Source organism: Chlorocebus sabaeus, chromosome 5, assembly GCF_047675955.1.
Source record: "Chlorocebus sabaeus isolate Y175 chromosome 5, mChlSab1.0.hap1, whole genome shotgun sequence".
Taxonomy (NCBI): Eukaryota; Metazoa; Chordata; class Mammalia; order Primates; family Cercopithecidae; genus Chlorocebus; species Chlorocebus sabaeus.
Window position 1 is genome coordinate 71,093,186 of NC_132908.1, and position 20,353 is coordinate 71,113,538.

General features: G+C 44.6%; 1 protein-coding gene across 1 annotated transcript in view; it reads right to left on the reverse strand.

Annotated features, from left to right (window-relative positions):
- GLG1 (golgi glycoprotein 1) overlaps nucleotides 1-20,353 on the reverse strand; it is a 159,253-nt gene that overhangs the window by 9,235 nt on the left and 129,665 nt on the right. The window contains exons 13-25 of the mRNA XM_073015573.1: nucleotides 18,303-18,389; nucleotides 16,845-16,907; nucleotides 15,656-15,769; nucleotides 14,616-14,704; nucleotides 13,241-13,358; nucleotides 12,064-12,156; nucleotides 9,980-10,117; nucleotides 7,651-7,774; nucleotides 6,789-6,931; nucleotides 6,431-6,532; nucleotides 4,010-4,117; nucleotides 1,606-1,726; nucleotides 72-178 (exon numbers count right to left, since the gene is read on the reverse strand). Coding sequence (XP_072871674.1) covers nucleotides 72-178; nucleotides 1,606-1,726; nucleotides 4,010-4,117; nucleotides 6,431-6,532; nucleotides 6,789-6,931; nucleotides 7,651-7,774; nucleotides 9,980-10,117; nucleotides 12,064-12,156; nucleotides 13,241-13,358; nucleotides 14,616-14,704; nucleotides 15,656-15,769; nucleotides 16,845-16,907; nucleotides 18,303-18,389 — 1,407 coding nt within the window. The remainder of the gene's footprint in view (nucleotides 1-71; nucleotides 179-1,605; nucleotides 1,727-4,009; nucleotides 4,118-6,430; nucleotides 6,533-6,788; nucleotides 6,932-7,650; nucleotides 7,775-9,979; nucleotides 10,118-12,063; nucleotides 12,157-13,240; nucleotides 13,359-14,615; nucleotides 14,705-15,655; nucleotides 15,770-16,844; nucleotides 16,908-18,302; nucleotides 18,390-20,353) is intronic.

Sequence of the window (20,353 nt, forward strand, 5' to 3'; positions counted from 1 at the left end):
TGACATGCAAATTGATGAAGTGCTCCATATTTTTTTATTTTTTTAAAAAAGGAGATTCTCTTGGTCATTACCTTTGCTGCATAACTCCACATTTCAATCCGGTCATTGAGGCGCTTTTTGCACTCGGGTTGTAACCTCACCCGCTTATCCTCCAGTGCTTCCATGAGACAGGACATTTCTGTGGGAGGAAACGAATAAGAAGAAGAACCTGAAACTGTACAGAATAGAGACATTTCTGTAAAGATGGGGAAAAGGGTACACAACCACCAGAGAATTCAGATCTGTAGGCTCAACAAAGTTAAATACATACTAGGAAATTTGACCCAGGATCCAACAATGGAGAGAAACGATAAGTAACCTCCAGGGTTGGCGTCCAAAGCCTCTCTTAAAACCTCCTTATTTTTAGAGCCAGGTGTGGTGGCAAACACCTGTAATCCCAGATACTTAGGAAGCTGAGGCAGGAGGATCCCTTGAGCCCAGGAGTTTGAGACTACAATATAGTAAGGCCTTGTTTCAAAAAATTAAAACGAAAACAGGCTGGGCATAGTGGCTCATGCCTGTAATCCCAGCACTTTGGGAGGCCAAGGTGGGTGGATCATTTGAAGTCAGGAGTTTGAAGGCCGGGCGCGGTGGCTCAAGCCTGTAATCCCAGCACTTTGGGAGGCCGAGACGGGCGGATCACAAGGTCAGGAGATCGAGACCATCCTGGCTAACAGGGTGAAACCCCGTCTCTACTAAAAAATACAAAAACCTAGCCAGGCGAGGTGGCGGGCGCCTGTAGTCCCAGCTACTCGGGAGGCTGAGGCAGGAGAATGGCGTGAACCCGGGAGGCGGAGCTTGCAGTGAGCTGAGATCCGGCCACTGCACTCCAGTCTGGGTGACAAAGCGAGACTCTGTCTCAACAAAAAAAAAAAAAAAAAAAGAAGTCAGGAGTTTGAGACCAGCCTGGCTAATATGGCAAAACCCTGTCTCTACTAAAAAAATACAAAAATGAGCCAGGCATAGTGGTGGGTGCCTGTAGTCTCAGCTACTCAGGAGGTTAAGGTGGGAAAATAACTTGAACCCAGGAGGCGGAGGTTGCAGTGAGCCGAGATCATGCCACCACACTCCAGCCTGGGCGACAGAGTGAGACTCTGTCTCAAAAAAATAAATAAAAATAAAAACAAATAACTTCTATTCATTTCATTGGGCATATGTGGCTCAGAAAGAACTTTCACACCTGCCTTGGCTCCGTCCTCACATAGAACCTGTCTACTGAGTTCACTGTGGCCACTGGGGCAGTGTATGAAGCTGTCTTTTAGTTTGGGCACTGGGAAAAAGACCATGATGATGACTTTAACTTCTGCTTCCCTCACAAATACCTCAACTCTCCCTGTTCATCACATCTTTAGCTCTGCTCATGACGAGGTCAGTTCAAACTTGCAGGCTTATTCCTAAATTCATGATGGCATAAAGGCCTAGTTTTGGCATCACCCAGGTCCCCAGGGAATGTTGTCTAGGACTGGGCTACAACTACAGACCACAGTAGCTGCAACTGATGTCTAATAGGGAATCTTTGCTCTTCCCAAGAGAGTTCAGACAGGATCAGAGTGAACACAGACTTACGACGCCCACGGCCAGGGGTGATGGCTGCACAGTGGTGTTTAATGTCCAGGGCGCAAGCAGTATGAAGTACCGGGTCAACAAAGATGTCTGCTTTGCTTTCCTTCAGCATGTTTAAAACTTCCTGGAAAAGGAGGGTCATTGCGGACAGAGCTTTTGTAGGGGAAATGCATCAGATCTGTTGTCTGTAAATACTTCATATACAAATAAACAAGGGGGGAAAGTTGAGGGCTAACAACAGAGACCACTTTGGGATAGGTTGCAAGGTGGTGATGATGTACAGAATGCAGATGAATAACTACCTTTCAGAGATACAAAACTGTGTGTTTAAAAAAAGCAGGGGACTGTAAGTGACTATAAGATCAGATTTGGGTTTTTGGCATTCCCATATGTCATGTCATATCATTTTAAAGTACCTAAATGTTAATATTTTTATTGGTGTGATACAATCACTGTGTTACTTTTTAAGAAATATAAAAACGTGAAATCTTAAAATCAGAGTAATATGCTATATTAAAATTCTCAATCAGGACTGGGGTGGTGGCTCATGCCTATAACCCCAGCACTCTGGGAGGCCAAGGTAGGAGTTTGAGACCTGTGTGGGTAACACAGCAAGACACCCATCTCTATAGAAAACTAAAAAAAAAAATTAGCTGGGCATAATCGTGTGCCCTGCAGTCCTAGCCACGTGGGAGGTTGAGGTGGCAGGATCACTTGAGCCCAGTTTGAGGTTTAGTGAGCTATGACTGTACCACTGCACTCCATCCTGGGAGACAGAGTGAGACCCTATCTCAAACAAAAACAAAAACAAAAACAAAAACATTCCAATTAGATAAAGGCATATTTGTTTAAAAATGTTCTACTTTACCGTTGTCCTCAGAAAAAAAAAAAACAGAATGGACAGGGCATAACATCTACTACAAGAGCAATTCTTATTTGTGTTTACAGATGTCCTGAATGAGAGGAGTATCAACACGATGGAACTGAAATCAACTCTGCAGATTCTCCATTTATACATAATGGAACGTTGGGAGGTAAAGATAGGCCAGAAATGTTTCCATAAATAAAAGTTAGTATGCTCCACACAAGACTCTAGTTCCTATAAAACAATAGTGAGAAAAATCAAAACCAAAAACCAAAGGCCAAACAATATTCTAAAATCCGCCCCAAAGTTACATGGGATCATGTGATGATAAAGGAGGCAAAGGAAAATATACGGATCTAGCTTTCGACCACTCCCACCATTCCTCAGAAATGTGGAATCAGGAACATTTTTAACAGATGAAAAATTTGCACACAATATTCTCAATGATTCCATAATGACAGCAATGAAACTCTTTTTTTAAAAGGTTAATTTTGGCCAGACGTGGTGGCTCACGCCTGTAATCCCAGCACTTTGGTAGGCCAAGGTAGGTGGATCACGAGGTTAGGAGATCGAGACCATCCTGGCTAACACAGTGAAATCCCGTCTCTACGAAAAATACAAAAAAATTAGACGGGGTGGTGGGCGCCTAATCCCAACTACTTGGGAGGCTGAGGCAGGAGAATGGCATGAACCCGGGAGGTGGAGCTTGCAGTGAGCCGAGATGGCACCACTACACTCCAGCCTGGGCAACAGAGCGAGACTCCATCTCAAAAAAAAGAAAAAAGTTACTTTTTTAAAAAAGATCAAGTATATTATTTCATTTTCAATTTTGCAAGGTAATGTATGCTTAGTGATATTTTGACAAAAAAAGATTTTTTTTTGAGATGGAGTCTCACTCTGTCACCAGGCTGGAGTGAAGTGGTGTGATCTCAGCTCACTGTAACCTCTGCCTCCTGGGTTCAAGTGATTCTCCTGCCTCAGCCTCCCGAGTAGCTGGGACTACAGGCGTGCGCCACCATGCCCAGCTAATTTTTGTATTTTTAGTAAAGACGGGATTTCACCATGTTGGTCAGGATGGTCTCGATCTCTTGACCTCGTGATCCAGCTGCCTTGGCCTCCCAAAGTGCTGGGATCACAGGCGTGAGCCACCACGCCTGGCTGACAAATGTTTTCACATAACATTTCTGAAATGAACTAGTTTTAGTTTCACTGATTTCTATGAATGTGGAACATTTACTGATTGATATATTGCTACTGGCATTTAGGTTTGGTAGTACACTCACAGTGTCTTTAAACAACGATCTAGTCATGGGGATGAGACATATTCATGTAATCAGTACATGTGAAAAGAATATTCACATTGTAGGAGATGAGCGGTCAAGACCAAATGAAAGTTTGGTAAGAAGGAACACCAAGAAAAGAGTGCTGGGCAGAAGGTTTAGATTTTTGGTTTTATTACCAAGGTAGGCAGATGACAGCATTAAAAGGAAGAGGGAAAAAAAAAAGAAAATGAAGTGAGGAAAACAAGGTGACGGTGTTTACCTTTTTACACAATTCTGTTTTGATCTTGAGCAGGTTGACTTTGAGGCACTCTTCCACCTGACCTGTCTGCTCTTGGGCTGCTGCTTCTTCAGCACAAAGACTGGAGATCTGTTCAGGAGACAAAAAAAACAAAGCCACCCCACTGAGCACAGAAAGGAACCGACAGTTTCTTCTTTTTTTTTTTTTTGTTTTTTGAGACAGTCAAGCTCTGCCGCCCAGGCTGGAATGCAGTGGTGCAATCTCGGCTCACTGCAACCTCTGCCTCCCAGGTTCAAGTGATTCTCCTGCCTCAGCCTCCTGAGTAGCTGGGACTACAGGCACCTGCCACCATGCTTGGCTGATTTTTCTTTTCTTTTTTTTTTTTTTTTTTGAGACGGAGTGTTGCTCTTGTTGCCCAGGCTGAAGTACAATGCACAATCTCGGCTCACCACAACCTCTGCCTCTCGTGTTCAAGCAAATCTCCTGCCTCAGCTTCCTGAGTGGCTGGAATTACAGGTATGTGCTACCACGCCGAGCTAATTTTGTACTTTTAGTGGAGACAGAGTTTCTCTATGTTGGTCAGGCTAGTCGCAAACTCTTGACTTCAGATGATCGCCTGCCTCGGCTTCCCAAAAGGCTGGGATTACAGGGCATGAGCCATCGCACCTGGCCTGATTTTTATATTTTTAGTAGAGATGGGGTTTCGCCATGTTGGCCAGGCTGGTCTCAAACTCCTGACCTCAGGTGATCCTCCTGCCTTGGCCTCCCAAAGTACTGGGATTACAGGTGTGAGCCACCGCACCCGGCCCTTACCGACAGTTTCAAAAGCAGATGAGTCTAGGGATTCCGATCAGCTCTGGACACGGAAGGATCTGTGCCACCTCTTCACTGGCCTATTGCTGTTTTACAAGCCGGGGCAGTAGCACTGCTATCACTAGAACCCTTGGTCTCTAAACATGTCAGTTTGATGATCCTCCCACACCTGTGCCAGGGCTCATCTCAAACAGCTTCCTGGTGGGTTTCATGCCCCTCCTCCTGTATTAGATGCCAGGCTTCATTCTTCACAAGGACTGGTACACAGAGTAGAAAATCAATAAATGTAGTATCTTTACACTGTCAACACTGAGACTTGAGTCAGATCTCAGGACTTGTCAAAAAGAAGGCTGCTACTTGATTCCACAGGAGCAAGGTTATATATAACCAAATAAAATACAAAAAGCAAATGCTTGACATTCACATAGGTTCGGGTTCAAACCAGACTCACAACTTGAAAGTGTGCACACGTGCGCACCTGCACATACACGCACACATACACAGGAGTTGAGAAACATAGCCCACAGCAAAGACAGAAACATTAACTTTCTTTGGACAGTTTTATAAGTGAGCTTTTTTGTAATGGCTTTTGCTATGAGCTCCTGAAATATGTTGAACAGGGCTCTCTACAAGGCCTTTTCTAGCTAAGAAGTCCAATAATTTCCAAAGATGGGCACTTTCTTAAAGCCATTATAGAACTACTTTTTTTCTTTTTTTGGAGACAGAATCTCACTCTGTCACCCAGGCTGGAGTGCAGGGGTGCTATCTTGGCTCACTGCAAGCTCCTCCTCCTGGGTTCATGCCATTCTCCTGTCTCAGCCTCCCGGGTAGCTGGGACTACAGGCGTGTACCACCACACCCGGCTAATTTTTTTTTTTTTTTTTTTAGTAGAGACAGGGTTTCACCATGTTAGCCAGGATGGTTTCAATCTCCTGACCTCATGATCCGCCTGCCTTGGCCTCCTGAAGTGTTGGGATTACAGGTGTGAGCCACCGCGCCTGGCCTTTTTTTTTTTTTTTTTTTTGAGACAAGAGTCTTGCTCTGTCGCCCAGGTTGGGGTGCAGTGGCACGATCTCAACTCACTGCAACCTCCGTCTCCCGGGTTCAGGCGATTCTCCTGCCTCAGCCTCCTGAGTAGCTGGGATTACAGGTGCGCGCCACCACACCTGGCTAATTTTTTGTATTTTCAGTAGAGATAGGGTTTTGCCATGTTAGCCAGGCTGGTCGTGAACTCCTGACCTCAGGTGATCCACCCTCCTTGGCCTCCCAAAGTGCTGGGATTACAGGCGTGAGCCACCGTGTCCAGCTGGAAGTACTTTTATCTTTCTGGCAAGTCTTGGGTTTACCATAAACAATAAGGAGAAGAGAAGAACAAATTGACACAGAGAGCTATAATGAAAGAACACCCTTGTTCAATAGAGAAATATGGAACAATGCTTTAGAGTGTCAGGACTAACGCCAAGTTGAATTCAGTGTTATAGAGAACAGGAACGCAGAACATGGAGAGCCCAGAAGATGACCTTCAATTCACCAGATCATTCACAACTGAAGGGAAAGTAAACAACTTTTCTCCAATGGAAACTTCTCTGAGCAGCTCTGCGCGTAACCAGTTTTGCACGCAAATCCCACCTCGTCTGAGCAGTGCAGCTGGAGCTGAGGATCCAGGCGGTAGTCCAGGGCCGACTCCTGGATAATGATTCGGATCTGGTCTTCGCAGTCTGAAGACAGGCGCTGCATGTGACAAAGGGAGGATACATGGGCTGATCAGAAAACGAAGCTTTTGTAGGACATGAAAAACAAAAAAACAAAAAAACAAAAAGAACAAGAAAAAACAAAACGCCTGCTTTTGATCTGGCCCCTTAGCCCCCCAGGTTCAGGAAGATATGAAAACGGTCTTGGGAAAAGGGGAGCAAGCTAGGGATTTCAAAAGAGAAAATTCCCAGAGGCTCCATAAATACACCTTTGTGGAGAGCCCAGGCCCGTTTACCTGGTCAGCATATCTCAGCTTGAGGCAAGAGATGACTTGTCCTTCTAATTCTGAATCATCCTTGGCCTTAGTCAGGATACCGTGACAGAATTTAGGAATGTCAGCTTTACAGGCTTTTCTTAGCATGGGGTTTAAGCGGTAATCTACAGCAGAAAGCAGTGAGCATGTGACAAAACATTCCACCTGATTCACACATTTTAAGATATCCACCTTCCTAAAGGGAGCATATTATATCAAGGATCATGACTACAACCATGGATTTGTCTATTCAATAAACATTCACTGAGCTCTCACTACCCGGTTTCTAATCAGCAATATGACTTAGTTAACGAGTACTTCTGGAGGTCCTCAGGAATCTTTCTACTCTGCGGGGTTTTGTGGGGACTCCAATATTCTAAGGAGTCCTCAGAAAAATCAAGGGGACATCAGCAACCTTCCCCATAACAGATATTTTTGAGAACACTGAGAAAGAAATACAATATCCAACTCACTGTGACCATTAAGTTACGAGGTCTTCCAACCCAGAGCTGAAATGTCTCTGTTCCAAACCAGATTACCCGTACATTCTCCTGGCACACTCATGAAGTTTTACTGAAGTTCTAGATTTTTCTTTCCAAGGAATGCCGGCCCTGATTCCTTCTAAACGTTCTTCAAGGGCAGTTTTCTGGTTCTTGTGGCCTCCTCTCTCCCCTGACTCTCCCTCCTTTTTTCTGGATGCTCCTCAAAGGTGGAAGTCCTCCTGCTTACAGACTCCTCCCTTAAAATCCCCAGGCAACAAAGCCCTGGGAGTTTGACTGGATCACTCTGCGGCCACTGAATTCCAGATGCTCCACGGGGCCCGGAGGGCCAAGCCGAGTCTTACCTGTGTTCTGGGTGATCTGGCGCTTTGTTATCATCTGTTTGCACTTGGGATCCATCAGTTCACTGTTTTTATTTTGCTTCAGGCACTGTAACATGGTTTTAGAATCTGCTTCTGGACAGAACCTCTGCAAAGAAACAGTTTTATACAAACAGCTATCCAAAAGTGGCGATTAACCCCATCTGTGACCACCTTTTTTTTTATTTTTATTTTTTCCTGGAGACAGAGTCTCGTGGTGTCACCCAGGCTGGAGTGCAGTGGCACAATCTCGGCTTACTACAACCTCTGCCTCCCGAGTTCAAGCGATTCTCCTGCCTCAGCCTCCCGAGTCAGCCTCCCGAGCAGCGGGGATGACAGGCATGCGTCACCACACTCAGGTCATTTTTGTATTTTTTTTTTTAGTAGAGATGAGGTTTCACCATGTTGGCCAGGCTAGTCTTGAACTCCTGATATCAGGTGATCCACCCGCTTCAGCCTCCCAAAGTGCTGGGATTACAGGAGTGAGCCACCGCGCCTGGCCACATTTTTTTTTTTTTTAAGGCTAAGTCAAGTGAAGCAATGGGAGTGTAGAACAACAAATAAATCTGTAAGTAGCTGTGATCAGTTAGTTGTAAATAGCACTGCACTTGGACTAGCCTGTAATCACCCTTAACATCTATCCAAAAGCTGATGAAAGCAGCAGCCTGAAGGCATCACGTGGTACAAGAGGAGCAGCTAGGCCTGAATATGCACCCCACCCCAACTTCCCTTTTCTTACTTATTCTCTACTATTTCTCACATTTCTTTCTACTGCCTCACTGGTTCTTACACAGGATTGGTTCCCTATCTAGTGGGTAATGTAAAGTTAGATGGCATCTCAGGAACTTACTTATTGTTTAAGCATGAATGTAACACTGTACCAGGTGGCTGTGCAGCCCTCAAGCCCTATCTACCCAACTCCAGTGGGAAAACCTAGGAATTCTCCACTAACCAATGTGAACAAGGATGTGAGGTAAGGACCCATTTGGTTCATCTTAACTAAAGGGCTATAATCCTACCAAGCAGTAAAGGGCTAGGGTCCTGTACTGTACACTTACTGTTGTCTTTTAAGTCAGGGATCAGTTTTGGACTAGTAATAAACTCCATCTCTGTTCTGCTAATCCACATGTCTTCAAGTGTCACAGTGTCTGATACACTCTGCTTGAGACACTTGAGCATCGAGCCTCTCTTCCTAGTTCTGTTTCTAGTTCTCTAAAGTGTGTGATTATAATCTGCTGACATCTTGTTATGGAGACATGGATTGCTCACTGACTTTTAGAAAATTTTCCAAAGCTCTTTCAGATCAGAGCCTGACATTTCCATTTCTACATATGACTCAATTTCATCAGGCCAATTAAAAAGACTTACACTGTAACTTTCAAAATTCTCTCTGGAATTTATTTGATAGTGTAAAGAGCAGCATTTTATTTTAAAGGAAAGCTGAAATAAAGGAGCTAGAACCTTTAGTTTAAGCTTTTTAAAAAAATATTTTTTTTCTTTTTTGAGACAGAGTCTTGCTCTGTCGCTCAGGCTGGAGTGCAGTGGTGTGATCTGGCTCACTATAGCCTCCGCCTGGGTTCGAGTGATTCTCCTGCCTCAGCCTCCTGAGTAGCTGGGACTACAGGCATGAGCCACCACACCCGGCTAGTTTTTGTATTTTTAGTAGAGATGGGGTTTCACCATGTTGGCCAGGCTGGTCTCGAACTCCTGACCTCAGGTGATCCTCTTGCCTCAGCCTCTGAAAGTGCTGGGATTACAGGTGTGAACCACCGTGCCCGGTCAACCTTGAGTTTAGTGTACGTGTGGCGAGATCAAGGAATGGACATCTAGGTACTTAGGTCAGCCCTGCTGCAGGGAACATCTGCTGGAGGAGAGAATGAAGCAAAACAACCCGTAGAACAGAAAAATCTTCTGAAAGTGGCAGATGGATGATCAGGACACTAGATAGTGACTTTCTCAGTATAGCTACCATTAACTGTCCTCAAAACCAATCATTTATTTATTGCACATCCATTTACTTATGCTTCAGGTCAAAGTGAGGTCAGTTATCCCAGCTCTGTGGTTTCCAAACTTGAGCCTGCATCAGAATCCCCTGGGGAGGCTGTTAAGACGGGTTTCGTGCTCTAATCCGAGAGTTTCTGATTCAGCAGATCTGGAGAGGGGCCCAGGAACCCACAGGCTCCCAGGGGGTGCTGCTGCTGCTCATCTAGGGACCACGCTTTGAGAAAGCTGAGCCTGAGGAAGTTGCTGCCATTGCTTGTGCTTTGTTGTTTTGCTGTTCACCCGTGCCCGGCTTTTGGTGTCAGCCCCTCACCTTTATCATCTGCTTGCAGACCCTCATGAGGGTGTAGTCTAGCTCTGGGTCCATCATCTCTGTCTCCTGCAGCTTAAATACTTTCTGGTGGCAGCGGGTGCTTAGCTGCTTCTTGTTTTCTTTCAGACATTCAATAATCTATGGCAAAAGAGTTACAGTCAAGTTAAGAGATGTCAGGGACTGCTCATCCATGTGTTCTAATTAAGTATTCAGTTCCAGTGTGCCTCCCATTTCTCTATCCATTTCTCATTCCCAGGCAATAGGAATCAGGATTCCCTCACCAAAGACAAGGATTTACAACCTTACAGCTGACAGCAAATCCAACTAGATAAAAACTCAGGATGACTGGCAGGCTGTGCTGGACTCTAATGGAAAAGAAACACACCCAGGATTTCCGGTTTCTTCTGCCTTCCAGAGCTGCTCCTTGTCCAGATTCCCTCTGGAGCACACAATAGGCTCTCTGCATTTTCCCGGAGCCAACAGCTCCAACTAGACAGTGGGCACAAACCAGGAGGTTCAATTCAATCCACTATTTACCACTTGAGAAAGACTACTGGATGCTAGATATGAATCAGACCCAATTCTCAGCCTGATAAAATCACAGTTGCACATAGCAAACTTATGTAAACAAGTAACTATGATTAAAAAAAGATGAGCTATCACTCAAAATACAAAAGCATAAAGTGTCAGGAGATGAATTTTAAGGCAGTGAATTAAGTATATCCTGAAATCTTCCCTTCCCTAAACCTTTAGATATCATGAAAAGAAGGAAAGCAGATGGGAAGGTGCAGCAGCTGGGGCTATAGTAGGAAGCCGTAAGACTTCTGGGAAATCCTCAAGGCATGGCCAATAATCACTAACTAGTTGAGGAACACTAATATCATAAGAAAGATGATAAATAAAATGAACTAAGGAGTCAAAAACTGAGGGCAAGGGATAATACAGCAATCAAAACAGAATTTTAAAATACATTAAAAATCCTCAGAACAACACAGAAGACAACAGTAAATAAGAATCAAGAACAGGTAGTTATGAAAAGAAGCAATGAGAAAGCTAGGAAATGAAAAACAAAACTTGACTGGTGGCCTCTCTAGAGTAGAATGGACAGAGCTGAAGAATAAATTATATGCTGGGAAAGAGAACTGAGGAGTTACCTAAAATGTACTACAAAGAAATGAAAAGTACCAAAGAAAAAATTAAAGAGACATGGAAGATGGACTCAGATGCTCCAATTGTCTAACAGGAGTTCCAGAAGGAAGGAAAGGGAAAGCAATATGTGAAAGAGCAATGATTGAAAATGTCCCAGAACTGAAGGAAGACACAGATCGTGAGACTGAAAGAGCCAACCGGAAACACACACAAAACAAAAACCATACCTAATCACATCACACTGAAATTACAGACCATTACAGATAAAGAGAAGACTCTAAAACCTATCAGAAATAGATTAACCACAAAGCAATGAGACTCAGACTGACATCAGATTTTGCACCAGCAATAGTATGATACAAGAGGACGATGAAGAAATTATCTCAAAGGATGAAGCCCTATGGCAATGCCCTTAACTAGAAGAGGTAGCCGAGTAGTAAGGAGAACATTTTTTAAAAAATCACTTGTTTGTACTTCACTCCTGGTAATTCTGGATAGGGTCCTGTTTCTGTGTATTTTAAAAAAAAAGTATCCTAGGTGATTCTGATGTGACGTCTAGTTAAGACCTGCGCAATGGGAACACAGTGAAGAAACAGTTAATTTTGGAGGTGCAGAGCATTGAGAATGCTACAGAGGAGGAGGCATGTGAAGGATCATTAGGAGTTTACCAGGCAGACAAGGTAGGGAAGAATGAGGTAACCTGAAAGAGGGAAGAAAATGAATTAGTGAGGAGTGCAGGTGAAGAACTCAGGGAAAGGCAGCCTGATGTAGCTTAAGAAGGGATGATTAGGTTGGAAGGGATGAGATGGGTCCTGTCTCACCAGCAAAAAATAATGACTAAAATGTTACCTTCTTATGGGCACCAGCTTTTGAGAAAAGATTAGATGTTACCTTCACATTACTTTTACAATTAAAAAAGAAAAGCAAAAAGTTACCTGAGCATTGCCATATTGCACAGTGGAACAGTAGTTTTTGATGTCACTCTTGCAGGCTTCATATAAGTCTGGCTCCAGGCGGATGTCCTCCGTCTACATGAGGGAGCCAGCATGGAAAGGTGAGTCTGATTTAAGCTGGAGATGTCAAATGTTCTATAGACTTATTTGTTGACTGCATCTTGTCTAGTGACTCTGGCTTCTACACAGCAAAGTGGTCTTGCAGCAAGAGAATCAGGCTTTACTTTCAATTCTGTCACCAACTAGCTACATGGCCTTGGACCTTCTTTGCAAAATAGAATGCCAAGTCTACCCTGAAACACCTGATCTAGTCCTTCACAGGACTGCTGAGATGTGAAAATCACTTTGGAAAGTCAAAACCATCAATAAATGTAGAGTTCTACTTTTATTATTACTTTAATGAAAGAGCTAGGCTCAAAGTTAGGGAACCAAATCTTTCAGCTTGAAATAAGTCTCTCTGGTTTTTTCTGAGACAGAATCTCGCTCTGTCACCCAGGCTGGAGTGCAGTGGCACCATCTCGGCTCACTGCAATCTCCATCTCCCGGGTTTAAGAGATTCTCCTGCCTCAGTCTTCCAAGTAGCTGGGATTACAGGTATGTGCCACCATAGCTGGCTGAGTTTTGTATTTTTAGTAGAGATGGGATTTCGCCATGTTGGCCAGGCTGGTCTTGAACTCCTGACCTCAAGTGATTCGATGACATCGGCCTCCCAAAGTGCTGGGATTACAGGCATAAGCCACCTCGCTGGCCTGTCTCTTTTAGTACAGGCAGGGTTTCATCACGTTGGCCAGGCTGATTTTGAACTGCTGACCTCAAGCGATCCACCTGCCTCGGCCTCCCAAAGTGCTTGGATTACCTGCATGAGCCACCGCGCCCAGCCCCTGAGGACATTACTGATCCAGTTATTGGATCACATGCTTAGTTGGAGCCTGCCTTATAGCTGGACTTCCAGTTATATGTGGGAAGAAAGGTTTTATCATTCAAAATCAAAAGAATGACACAGGAAGCTAATGGTCGTATGGTAAAACTTTTGCACAGGAATTCAAGTCTTAACCATCACAGTAGTGGATAAAATGCCTCCCCTTTGCCCTAGCCTCTCCCCAGCTTTCCAAGCCCTGACCCACTGTGGTTTCTGGGAGCAGAGGCTGGGAGGCATTACCATCTCCAGCTCCTCCACGCGGAGCTGCCTGCGGCACTTCAGGGACACCCTGTGCTCCTTGGCTTCCTGCAGAGTGTCGTTGCGCACGGTCGTGCTCAGGCAGATCACCACGTCCACCCTGCAGGTGAAAGGAGAAGCTTCAGGCTGGCTGGAGCCTCACGAGGGCAGATGGCCTGAGAGCCAGGCTGTGGGGGGTGGTGGTCATACCATTCAAAATTCAAGATGCCCTTCTGGGGAATGTCTTTCCTGTAAGGCTCACTGTTTTTTTTTTTTTCGAGGGTGCTAAAAGCTGCAATTTGACTGTGGGTGTCATGAAAGGCAGGCAGCAGCATGAAGACTGACTACATTCCTGACGGAAGGGGAAGCCAGACAGGGCACATGTGTGCAAGGACAGTTCAACATGTGTGTTAAAAACATGTGACCACAGAGGAATGCTGCTCTTAACTCTAGGACTGTACCTTTGATCTACTGTGAAACTCACTCCTGAAAGGTAGAGAAACCTGAGAAAACTGGGAATTTGGTTATATGAGGGCAAGTGTTCTAGAAATGTCCCTTTCAAAGAGCAACATGGAAGAATTCGGGCAACCACGCTGAAAAAGCCTATCAGTTTCCTCATTAACACTTAATTCTTTCTTTCTTTTTTTTTTTTTTTGAGATGGAGTCTTGCTCTGTTGCCCAGGCTGGAGTGCAGTGGCGGGATCTCAGCTCACTGCAAGCTCCGCCTCCTGGGTTCACGCCATTCTCCTGCTTCAGCCTCCCGAGTAGCTGGGACTACAGGCGCCCGCCACCTCGCCTGGCTAGTTTTTTTGTATTTTTTTAGTAGAGATGGGGTTTCACCGTGTTAGCCAGGATGGTCTCGATCTCCTGACCTCATGATCCGCCCGTCTCAGCCTCCCAAAGTGCTGGGATTACAGGCTTGAGCCACCGCGCCCGGCCCAAGACTTAATTCTTAAATGAATAAAGATTCTGTTTCTTCACTAAATGTCTAACCCAATACAAAAACTGCTCCATCTTAGACGAGATGACATAACGGGACGATGCACGGAAGAAGTCAGTTCACCTCTTTCACTCACACTGCACCCTGCTTCTCTAAGTACACAATCCAGCCCTACTTCATCAGTTAGATGGCTTAACCGGAAAAATTAAAAATTAAAAATGCTCCTTTAGCCAATGGGACCTCCAGGTGAGAACTACCATCGCCAGATGCTCTGTGCAGACAGTCCGAGTGTTTGTCATGCTATCAAAGGAGAGATGCAGGAGGCCTCCAGGGCTAACCCCACCAGGCAGCAGCAGGGCTGCCTGACATCTTGCATACTCATCCTGGAGCTAAGAGGGACTTCGGGAAGGTGGAATGAAACAACTACAAGCTACATACTTCTTTTTTATGTTCGGGCAAAGCTTCAACACGTCCTCCTTGCAGGCCATTTTAAACTTGTAAGAAAACCGAAAATCCTTCATCTGCACCTGAAAGGTGAAGAGAAAGTAAGTCAGAAGTTTGGTGGCAGCTTGTGGTCAGTAGTGGTAGGGGGCACTTTTTCATACAGCTCTCACAAGACACTGCATGGCCTGCCCCACACCTGAGACATCACGACCTGCTCATCTCTCCAGTACTCCCCTGACAACAGGCCTCCCTCCCTCCCTCCCTCCTTCCTTCCATGTATCCTAAATAAAAATAGGACATATATTTGAAGAAAAAAAAATTTTTTTTTTTTTTAAACAGAGCCTCTCTCTTGTCATCCAGGCTGGAGTGCAGTCACGCGATCTCAGCTCACTGCAACCTCTGCTTCCCGGGTTCAAGCGATTCTCCTGTCTCAGCCTCCTGAGTAGCTGGGATTACAGGCACCCACCATCATGCCTGGCTAATTTTGTATTTTTTGTAGAGACGGGGTTTCACCATGTTGGCCAGGCTGGTCTCGAGTTCCTGACCTCAGGTGATCAGCCTGCCTCAGCCTCCCAAAGTGCTGAAATTACAGGCATGAGCCAACCACGCCTGGCTGGAAAAAATGATTTTTTTGTTGTTGCTGTTGAGATGGAAGCTTGCTCTGTTGCCCAGGTTGGACTGCAGTGATCTCAGCTCACTACAACCTCCGCCTCCCAGGTTCAAGCAATTCTCCTGCCTCAGCCTTTCAAACAGCTGGGATTACAGGTGCATGCCACCATGCGTGGCTAATTTTGTATTTTCAGTAGAGATGGAGTTTCACCATGTTGCACAGATTGGTCTCGAACTCCTGGCCTTAAGTGATCCACCCACCTCAGCCTCCCAAAGTGCTGGGATTACAGGCATGAGCCACCGTGCCTGGCTGGAAAAAAATTTTTAACAGAACATCAGAGGTGCTCTGATGTTCCAAAAAAGTAAAGGATTCAGTCACCATCCAGGCAGCTATGATAGGAAATCGGCAGCCAGGTGTCACTGACCAGCTGGAAGTGGGTGACTCCGATGGCACACTTCTCATTCATGTCCTTCTGGTGTTTGTTCTGTATCAGACACTCCATTAGGTCCCCAGAGTCTATCTGGTTATCTGCCACATCCTGGGGAAGACAGCATGCATTTACACTTCATTGGTAACAATTAAAGAACAAAACTTGTAGCCCCAGTCTGAAATAAACGCAAGCAGGGTTGATTCTAGAAGCCCTCACAAAAAAAAGACACACTATAAATCGTAATCAAAATAAGTGTGAGGAATCACAATGGTATACATTCAGTGGCATAAAACTGACACAGCACTGTGTTCTGAATGAGACAAGAATATATGCTTTTTTTTTTCACTTTCCCAAAAGCAGCTGGCTTTTGGGATAATATCTAACATAGCCTCCCAACTGTCAGATCCTAAAGGTTCCTGGGTACGTTTCACTCCCACAATTTAAGTAGTTCAGTAAATGAGTAAGAAATAATCAGAATTCACTCAATATTGAGGTACTAGGAGACAGTTGGAAGGAGAAGCCACTATTACTGCTAACAATTCCTGGGCTGATGCTAACAATTCCTAGGCTGATGTACTGGAATCAACCCTGCCACACTAATGGGGGCTTCTCTGTTCCATCTCTTCTTAAAAAGGGCAACTCAGTAAGTGCTGCTAGCCACAAACCTGCTTTTACCCACAAAAGTTAATCAAACACAGGTTGCAGGATGGTGGCACCTCTCTCTTGATCTTGTTTACTTTTTCTTTTTTCTTTCAGACAGGGTCTCACTCTGTTGCCCAGACTGGAGTGCAGTGGCACAATCACAGCTCACTGTAGCCTCGACCTCCTGAGCTCAAGTGATCCTCCCACCTCTACTCCCTGGGTAACTGGAACTACAGGTGTGTACCACCACGCCCAGCTAATTTTTTCTATTTTTTGTAGAGACAGAGTTTTGCCAAGTTGCCCAGGCCAGTCTTGAAACCCTGGGCTCAAGTGATCCGCCCTCCTTGGCTTCAAAGTGCTGGGATTACAGGTATTGGCCACCATACCCGGCCTGTTTACATTTTTAATTTTAACTTGTCAAAGCTGGCTAACACTCAAGAGTAATACATGCTGAAGACAGAGATGAGTCCGAGATACTTAGGGCAGAGTCCCTGTGAATTTGTTTCTGTTTTTAACCCTTGCCCCTCCAGACATCACTTACGTGGCAAAAGTTCTGAATTATGGGCTCACAGGCTCTCATCAGCAAGGCTTCTATTTGAATATCCTGTAGAAGATTAAATATATTAATGCTTCTGCTTTAGAAACAGCTGAGGTGGAGGAGGAGCAGTTTCTCTTTCTGAATCAGTAATATCTGATGGGCAAATAATCTAATATATACTTTTGGAAACGATTCTAGTATTTGAAGTAGATAGCCCCAGAATAAATATAGAACTGCTCCTCTGTTATACTTTGAAAGGCAAATTTTTAGAGGCATATTCCCTTTCGGCCTGAACAAATGAGAAGGCAGAATTAAGAAAAGTAAGGTAAAAACCCATGTGGCAAGAACATTAGAGTATGCAAAGCCTTTGGAGATTTTCCCAAAATGCTAAGCAGTTCAAAATGAAAACAGGGGTAACTGATATCCATCTTCAGTTTATAAGCTCATAAGCCACAGCACTGCCCTCAAAGCAGATGCCAAACCACTGTTTCTGGGGAACACATACTAATAATGCCTTTAAACAGAGAAACGCATGCAACACTAGCTCATGAAAAAACACCTTCCTTTAAAGAGCTATACACTCAGACTGCTCTTACAAGTCCATGATGACAATAAGAATGTGAGAGGAGATGACAAAATGAGAGAAGGCAATGAACTTCTGAAAACTAAAAAGCAAAAAAGAACTGGTTGAGAAATGTAATTTTACGTAATGCCAATTTTGACAATTCAAATAGAGTACTAAAAGGTTTAAGACAAAATGATAGTTCCCCACTTCTCTGATTTCTGGCCCCACAAAATAACTTTTAACATTTTTAGCTGCCCTCCTCTGTATTTCTAAATAACATCCCAGTGCTTTATGAGGGTTTCTAATCCCTTTTTTTTTCTTTTTTTGTAGAGACAGAGTCTGGCTCTGTGGCCCAGGCGGGAGTGCAATGACACAATCTCGGCTCACTGCAAGCTCCCCCTCCCGGGTTCAAGTGATTCTCCTGCCTCGGCCTCCCAAGTACCTGGCACTACAGGTGTGTGCCACCATGCCCAGCTAAATTTTATATTTTTAGTAGAGACGGGGTTTCACCATGTTGGCCAGGATGATCTCAATCTCTTGACCTTGTGATCCGCCCGCCTCGGCCTCCCAAAGTGCTGGGATTACAGGCGTGAGCCACCACCACACAGCTGCTATCTTAAGGGGGAAACAGAGGCAAGTGTAATGACTATGATAAATCTAATTTATGAAGAAAACCAAAGGGCTATATAGAGTGTTGTTCTAGAGAAACGAGGGAACGGGCTCACAAAACAACACAATATACTACTTTATAAAGCTAATATGGAGAATCTGATCAGGTTTCTTTTGATTGACAGAGAATCTGCACTCTCAGGAGTCTAGAAACAGAAGAACCAAACGACAAAGGCCAGGATGCTGGCAGCCACTCTCCTCTAATGAGTAAGCTGCATACCACTTACCTCTGATTCTAACTCAGTGAGGTTGCCAACTATATCTCTACACTCCACCACCAAGTCATCCAGATGGTCCTGGAGGCACTCCAGCTCCTGCAAATATAAAGGCAAGCCACTGGCATTTATCAGTCACATACACGAACAAGGGAAGGGGATATCAGTGTCATGACACTCCCCTTTTCAGTGGTCCTCCTTTCTCTTCTTTTTAAAACTACCTCACTGAACAAGACACAAAAGTTTTGCTTAATTCCCCAGACTGAGATTGTTGAAAAGGTAATTACTTGATGTAGCAGGTTGGTTATGAGGGCCAACTGGGTACAAGAGCCATGCAAAGGCTGGGGACGGTGGCTCACGCCTGTGATCCCAGCACTTTGGGAGGCTGAAGTGGGTGGATCACTTGGGGTCAGGAGTTCGAGACAAGCCTGGCCAACATGGCAAAACCCCCTCCCTACTAAAAATACAAAAATTAGCCAGGTGTGGTGGCAAGCGCCTGTAATCCCAGCTACTCAGGAGACTAAGGCAGGAGAATCGCTTGAATCCAAGAGGTGGAGGCTGCAGTAAGCCAAAATCGTGCCACTGCACTCCAGCCTGGGCAGCAAGTCTCAAAACAAAACAAAACAAAACAAAACAAAACAAAACAAAAAGCCATGCAAATCCCTCAGAAGGCCAAATCTACAAGTGCAAGGAGAATCAATCTTCAATTGTCCCCAAAGTCTAAAAGCCTTATCAGGCCTTGATTCCATTTTTAATCTGTGCTTTGATAATTTGTCACCTCGCATTTTAAATATGCACTTTAATAATGGTCATCAGACAAATTCACAGTGAAGAACACAGATTATTTTAAGACTCTTTATTGGCAAAGTAATTGGGGACCAGGGGTCTGGAACACAGGATAGAACTGATAGCTCCTCCAAGTCAGATCTGGGATTCTAACTCCAGTATACGTCAAAAGGGTCCTCTGAAGAAAAACAAGTGAACACACTAGGGTTTGGGTAGCTAAACGCTATCTTGTCTGGGCTTTGGAAACCAAACTGGAGCTGCCCGTAGCATTAGTCTATTACTATGCCTTCTAGAGGTTTACAGGTTTAGAGGTTTCAAGTATAATATCAGCTCACTTTCACAAAGCGTATCAACAGCTATTTCTCAGCAAAGTGCGCTGTTTAAAGGATCAAGTTTAACTTACTATTAAGCAAGAATCTCTCTGTTTCAGAATTAGAATGTTAAGGGAAGAGAAGAGTTGAAGGAATTACACAACAGCCAGAATGGAAGAAGAAGAAAAAGAAAAGCTAAAGGAAAATACACCAAACTTTTGGGAGTAAAATAAATGGCTAAAAGAAAGATCCTATTAATAGAATCCTGGCTGGTCGCAGTGGCTCACACCTGTAATCCTAGCACTTTGGGAGGCCGAGACGGGTGGATTGCCTGAGCTCAGGAGTTAGAGACCAGCCTGGGCAACATGGTGAAACCCTGTCTCTACTAAAACACAAAAACTCAAGTGGGTGTGGTGGCAGGTGCCTGTAATCCCAGCTACTCAGGAGTCTGGGGCCCGAGAATTGCTTGAACCTGGGAGGCAGAGGTTGCAGTGAGCCGAGAACTCTGTCTCAAAAAAAAAAGAATTCTTAAGTTTAGCTTCTCCATGATGGGCTGCAATGTAGTGCAGCTTTCTAAAGTTTACTTTACTGGGGGTTCTAAAGGAAACTATTTGCTGGGATTCCAAATCACCATACCCCTTGTTTCATTGGACAACTATAAGCATTTTCTAACAATATACCCAACAGAATTGTAGCAGGCTCAGGAAACAGACTGCCGAACATGATAGTCCTATGCTCAACAGACCTGAGTAGGCAACCACGTTTCTCCTTTAAAATGTCCAATTCCTGCATGTGTGACTTTTTCATACTGTACTTCCAGAGGGGGTTTTGTACTGGTACAAATGGAACCCGGAAACCTGAGTTCACTCCTTGAGTATTTATGTGGCTTTAAACACGCAGCTATTCCTACTGCTGAGTATCCTGCATTCAGATGGAAGACAGCTAGCTTCCCATATAACCGGCAGT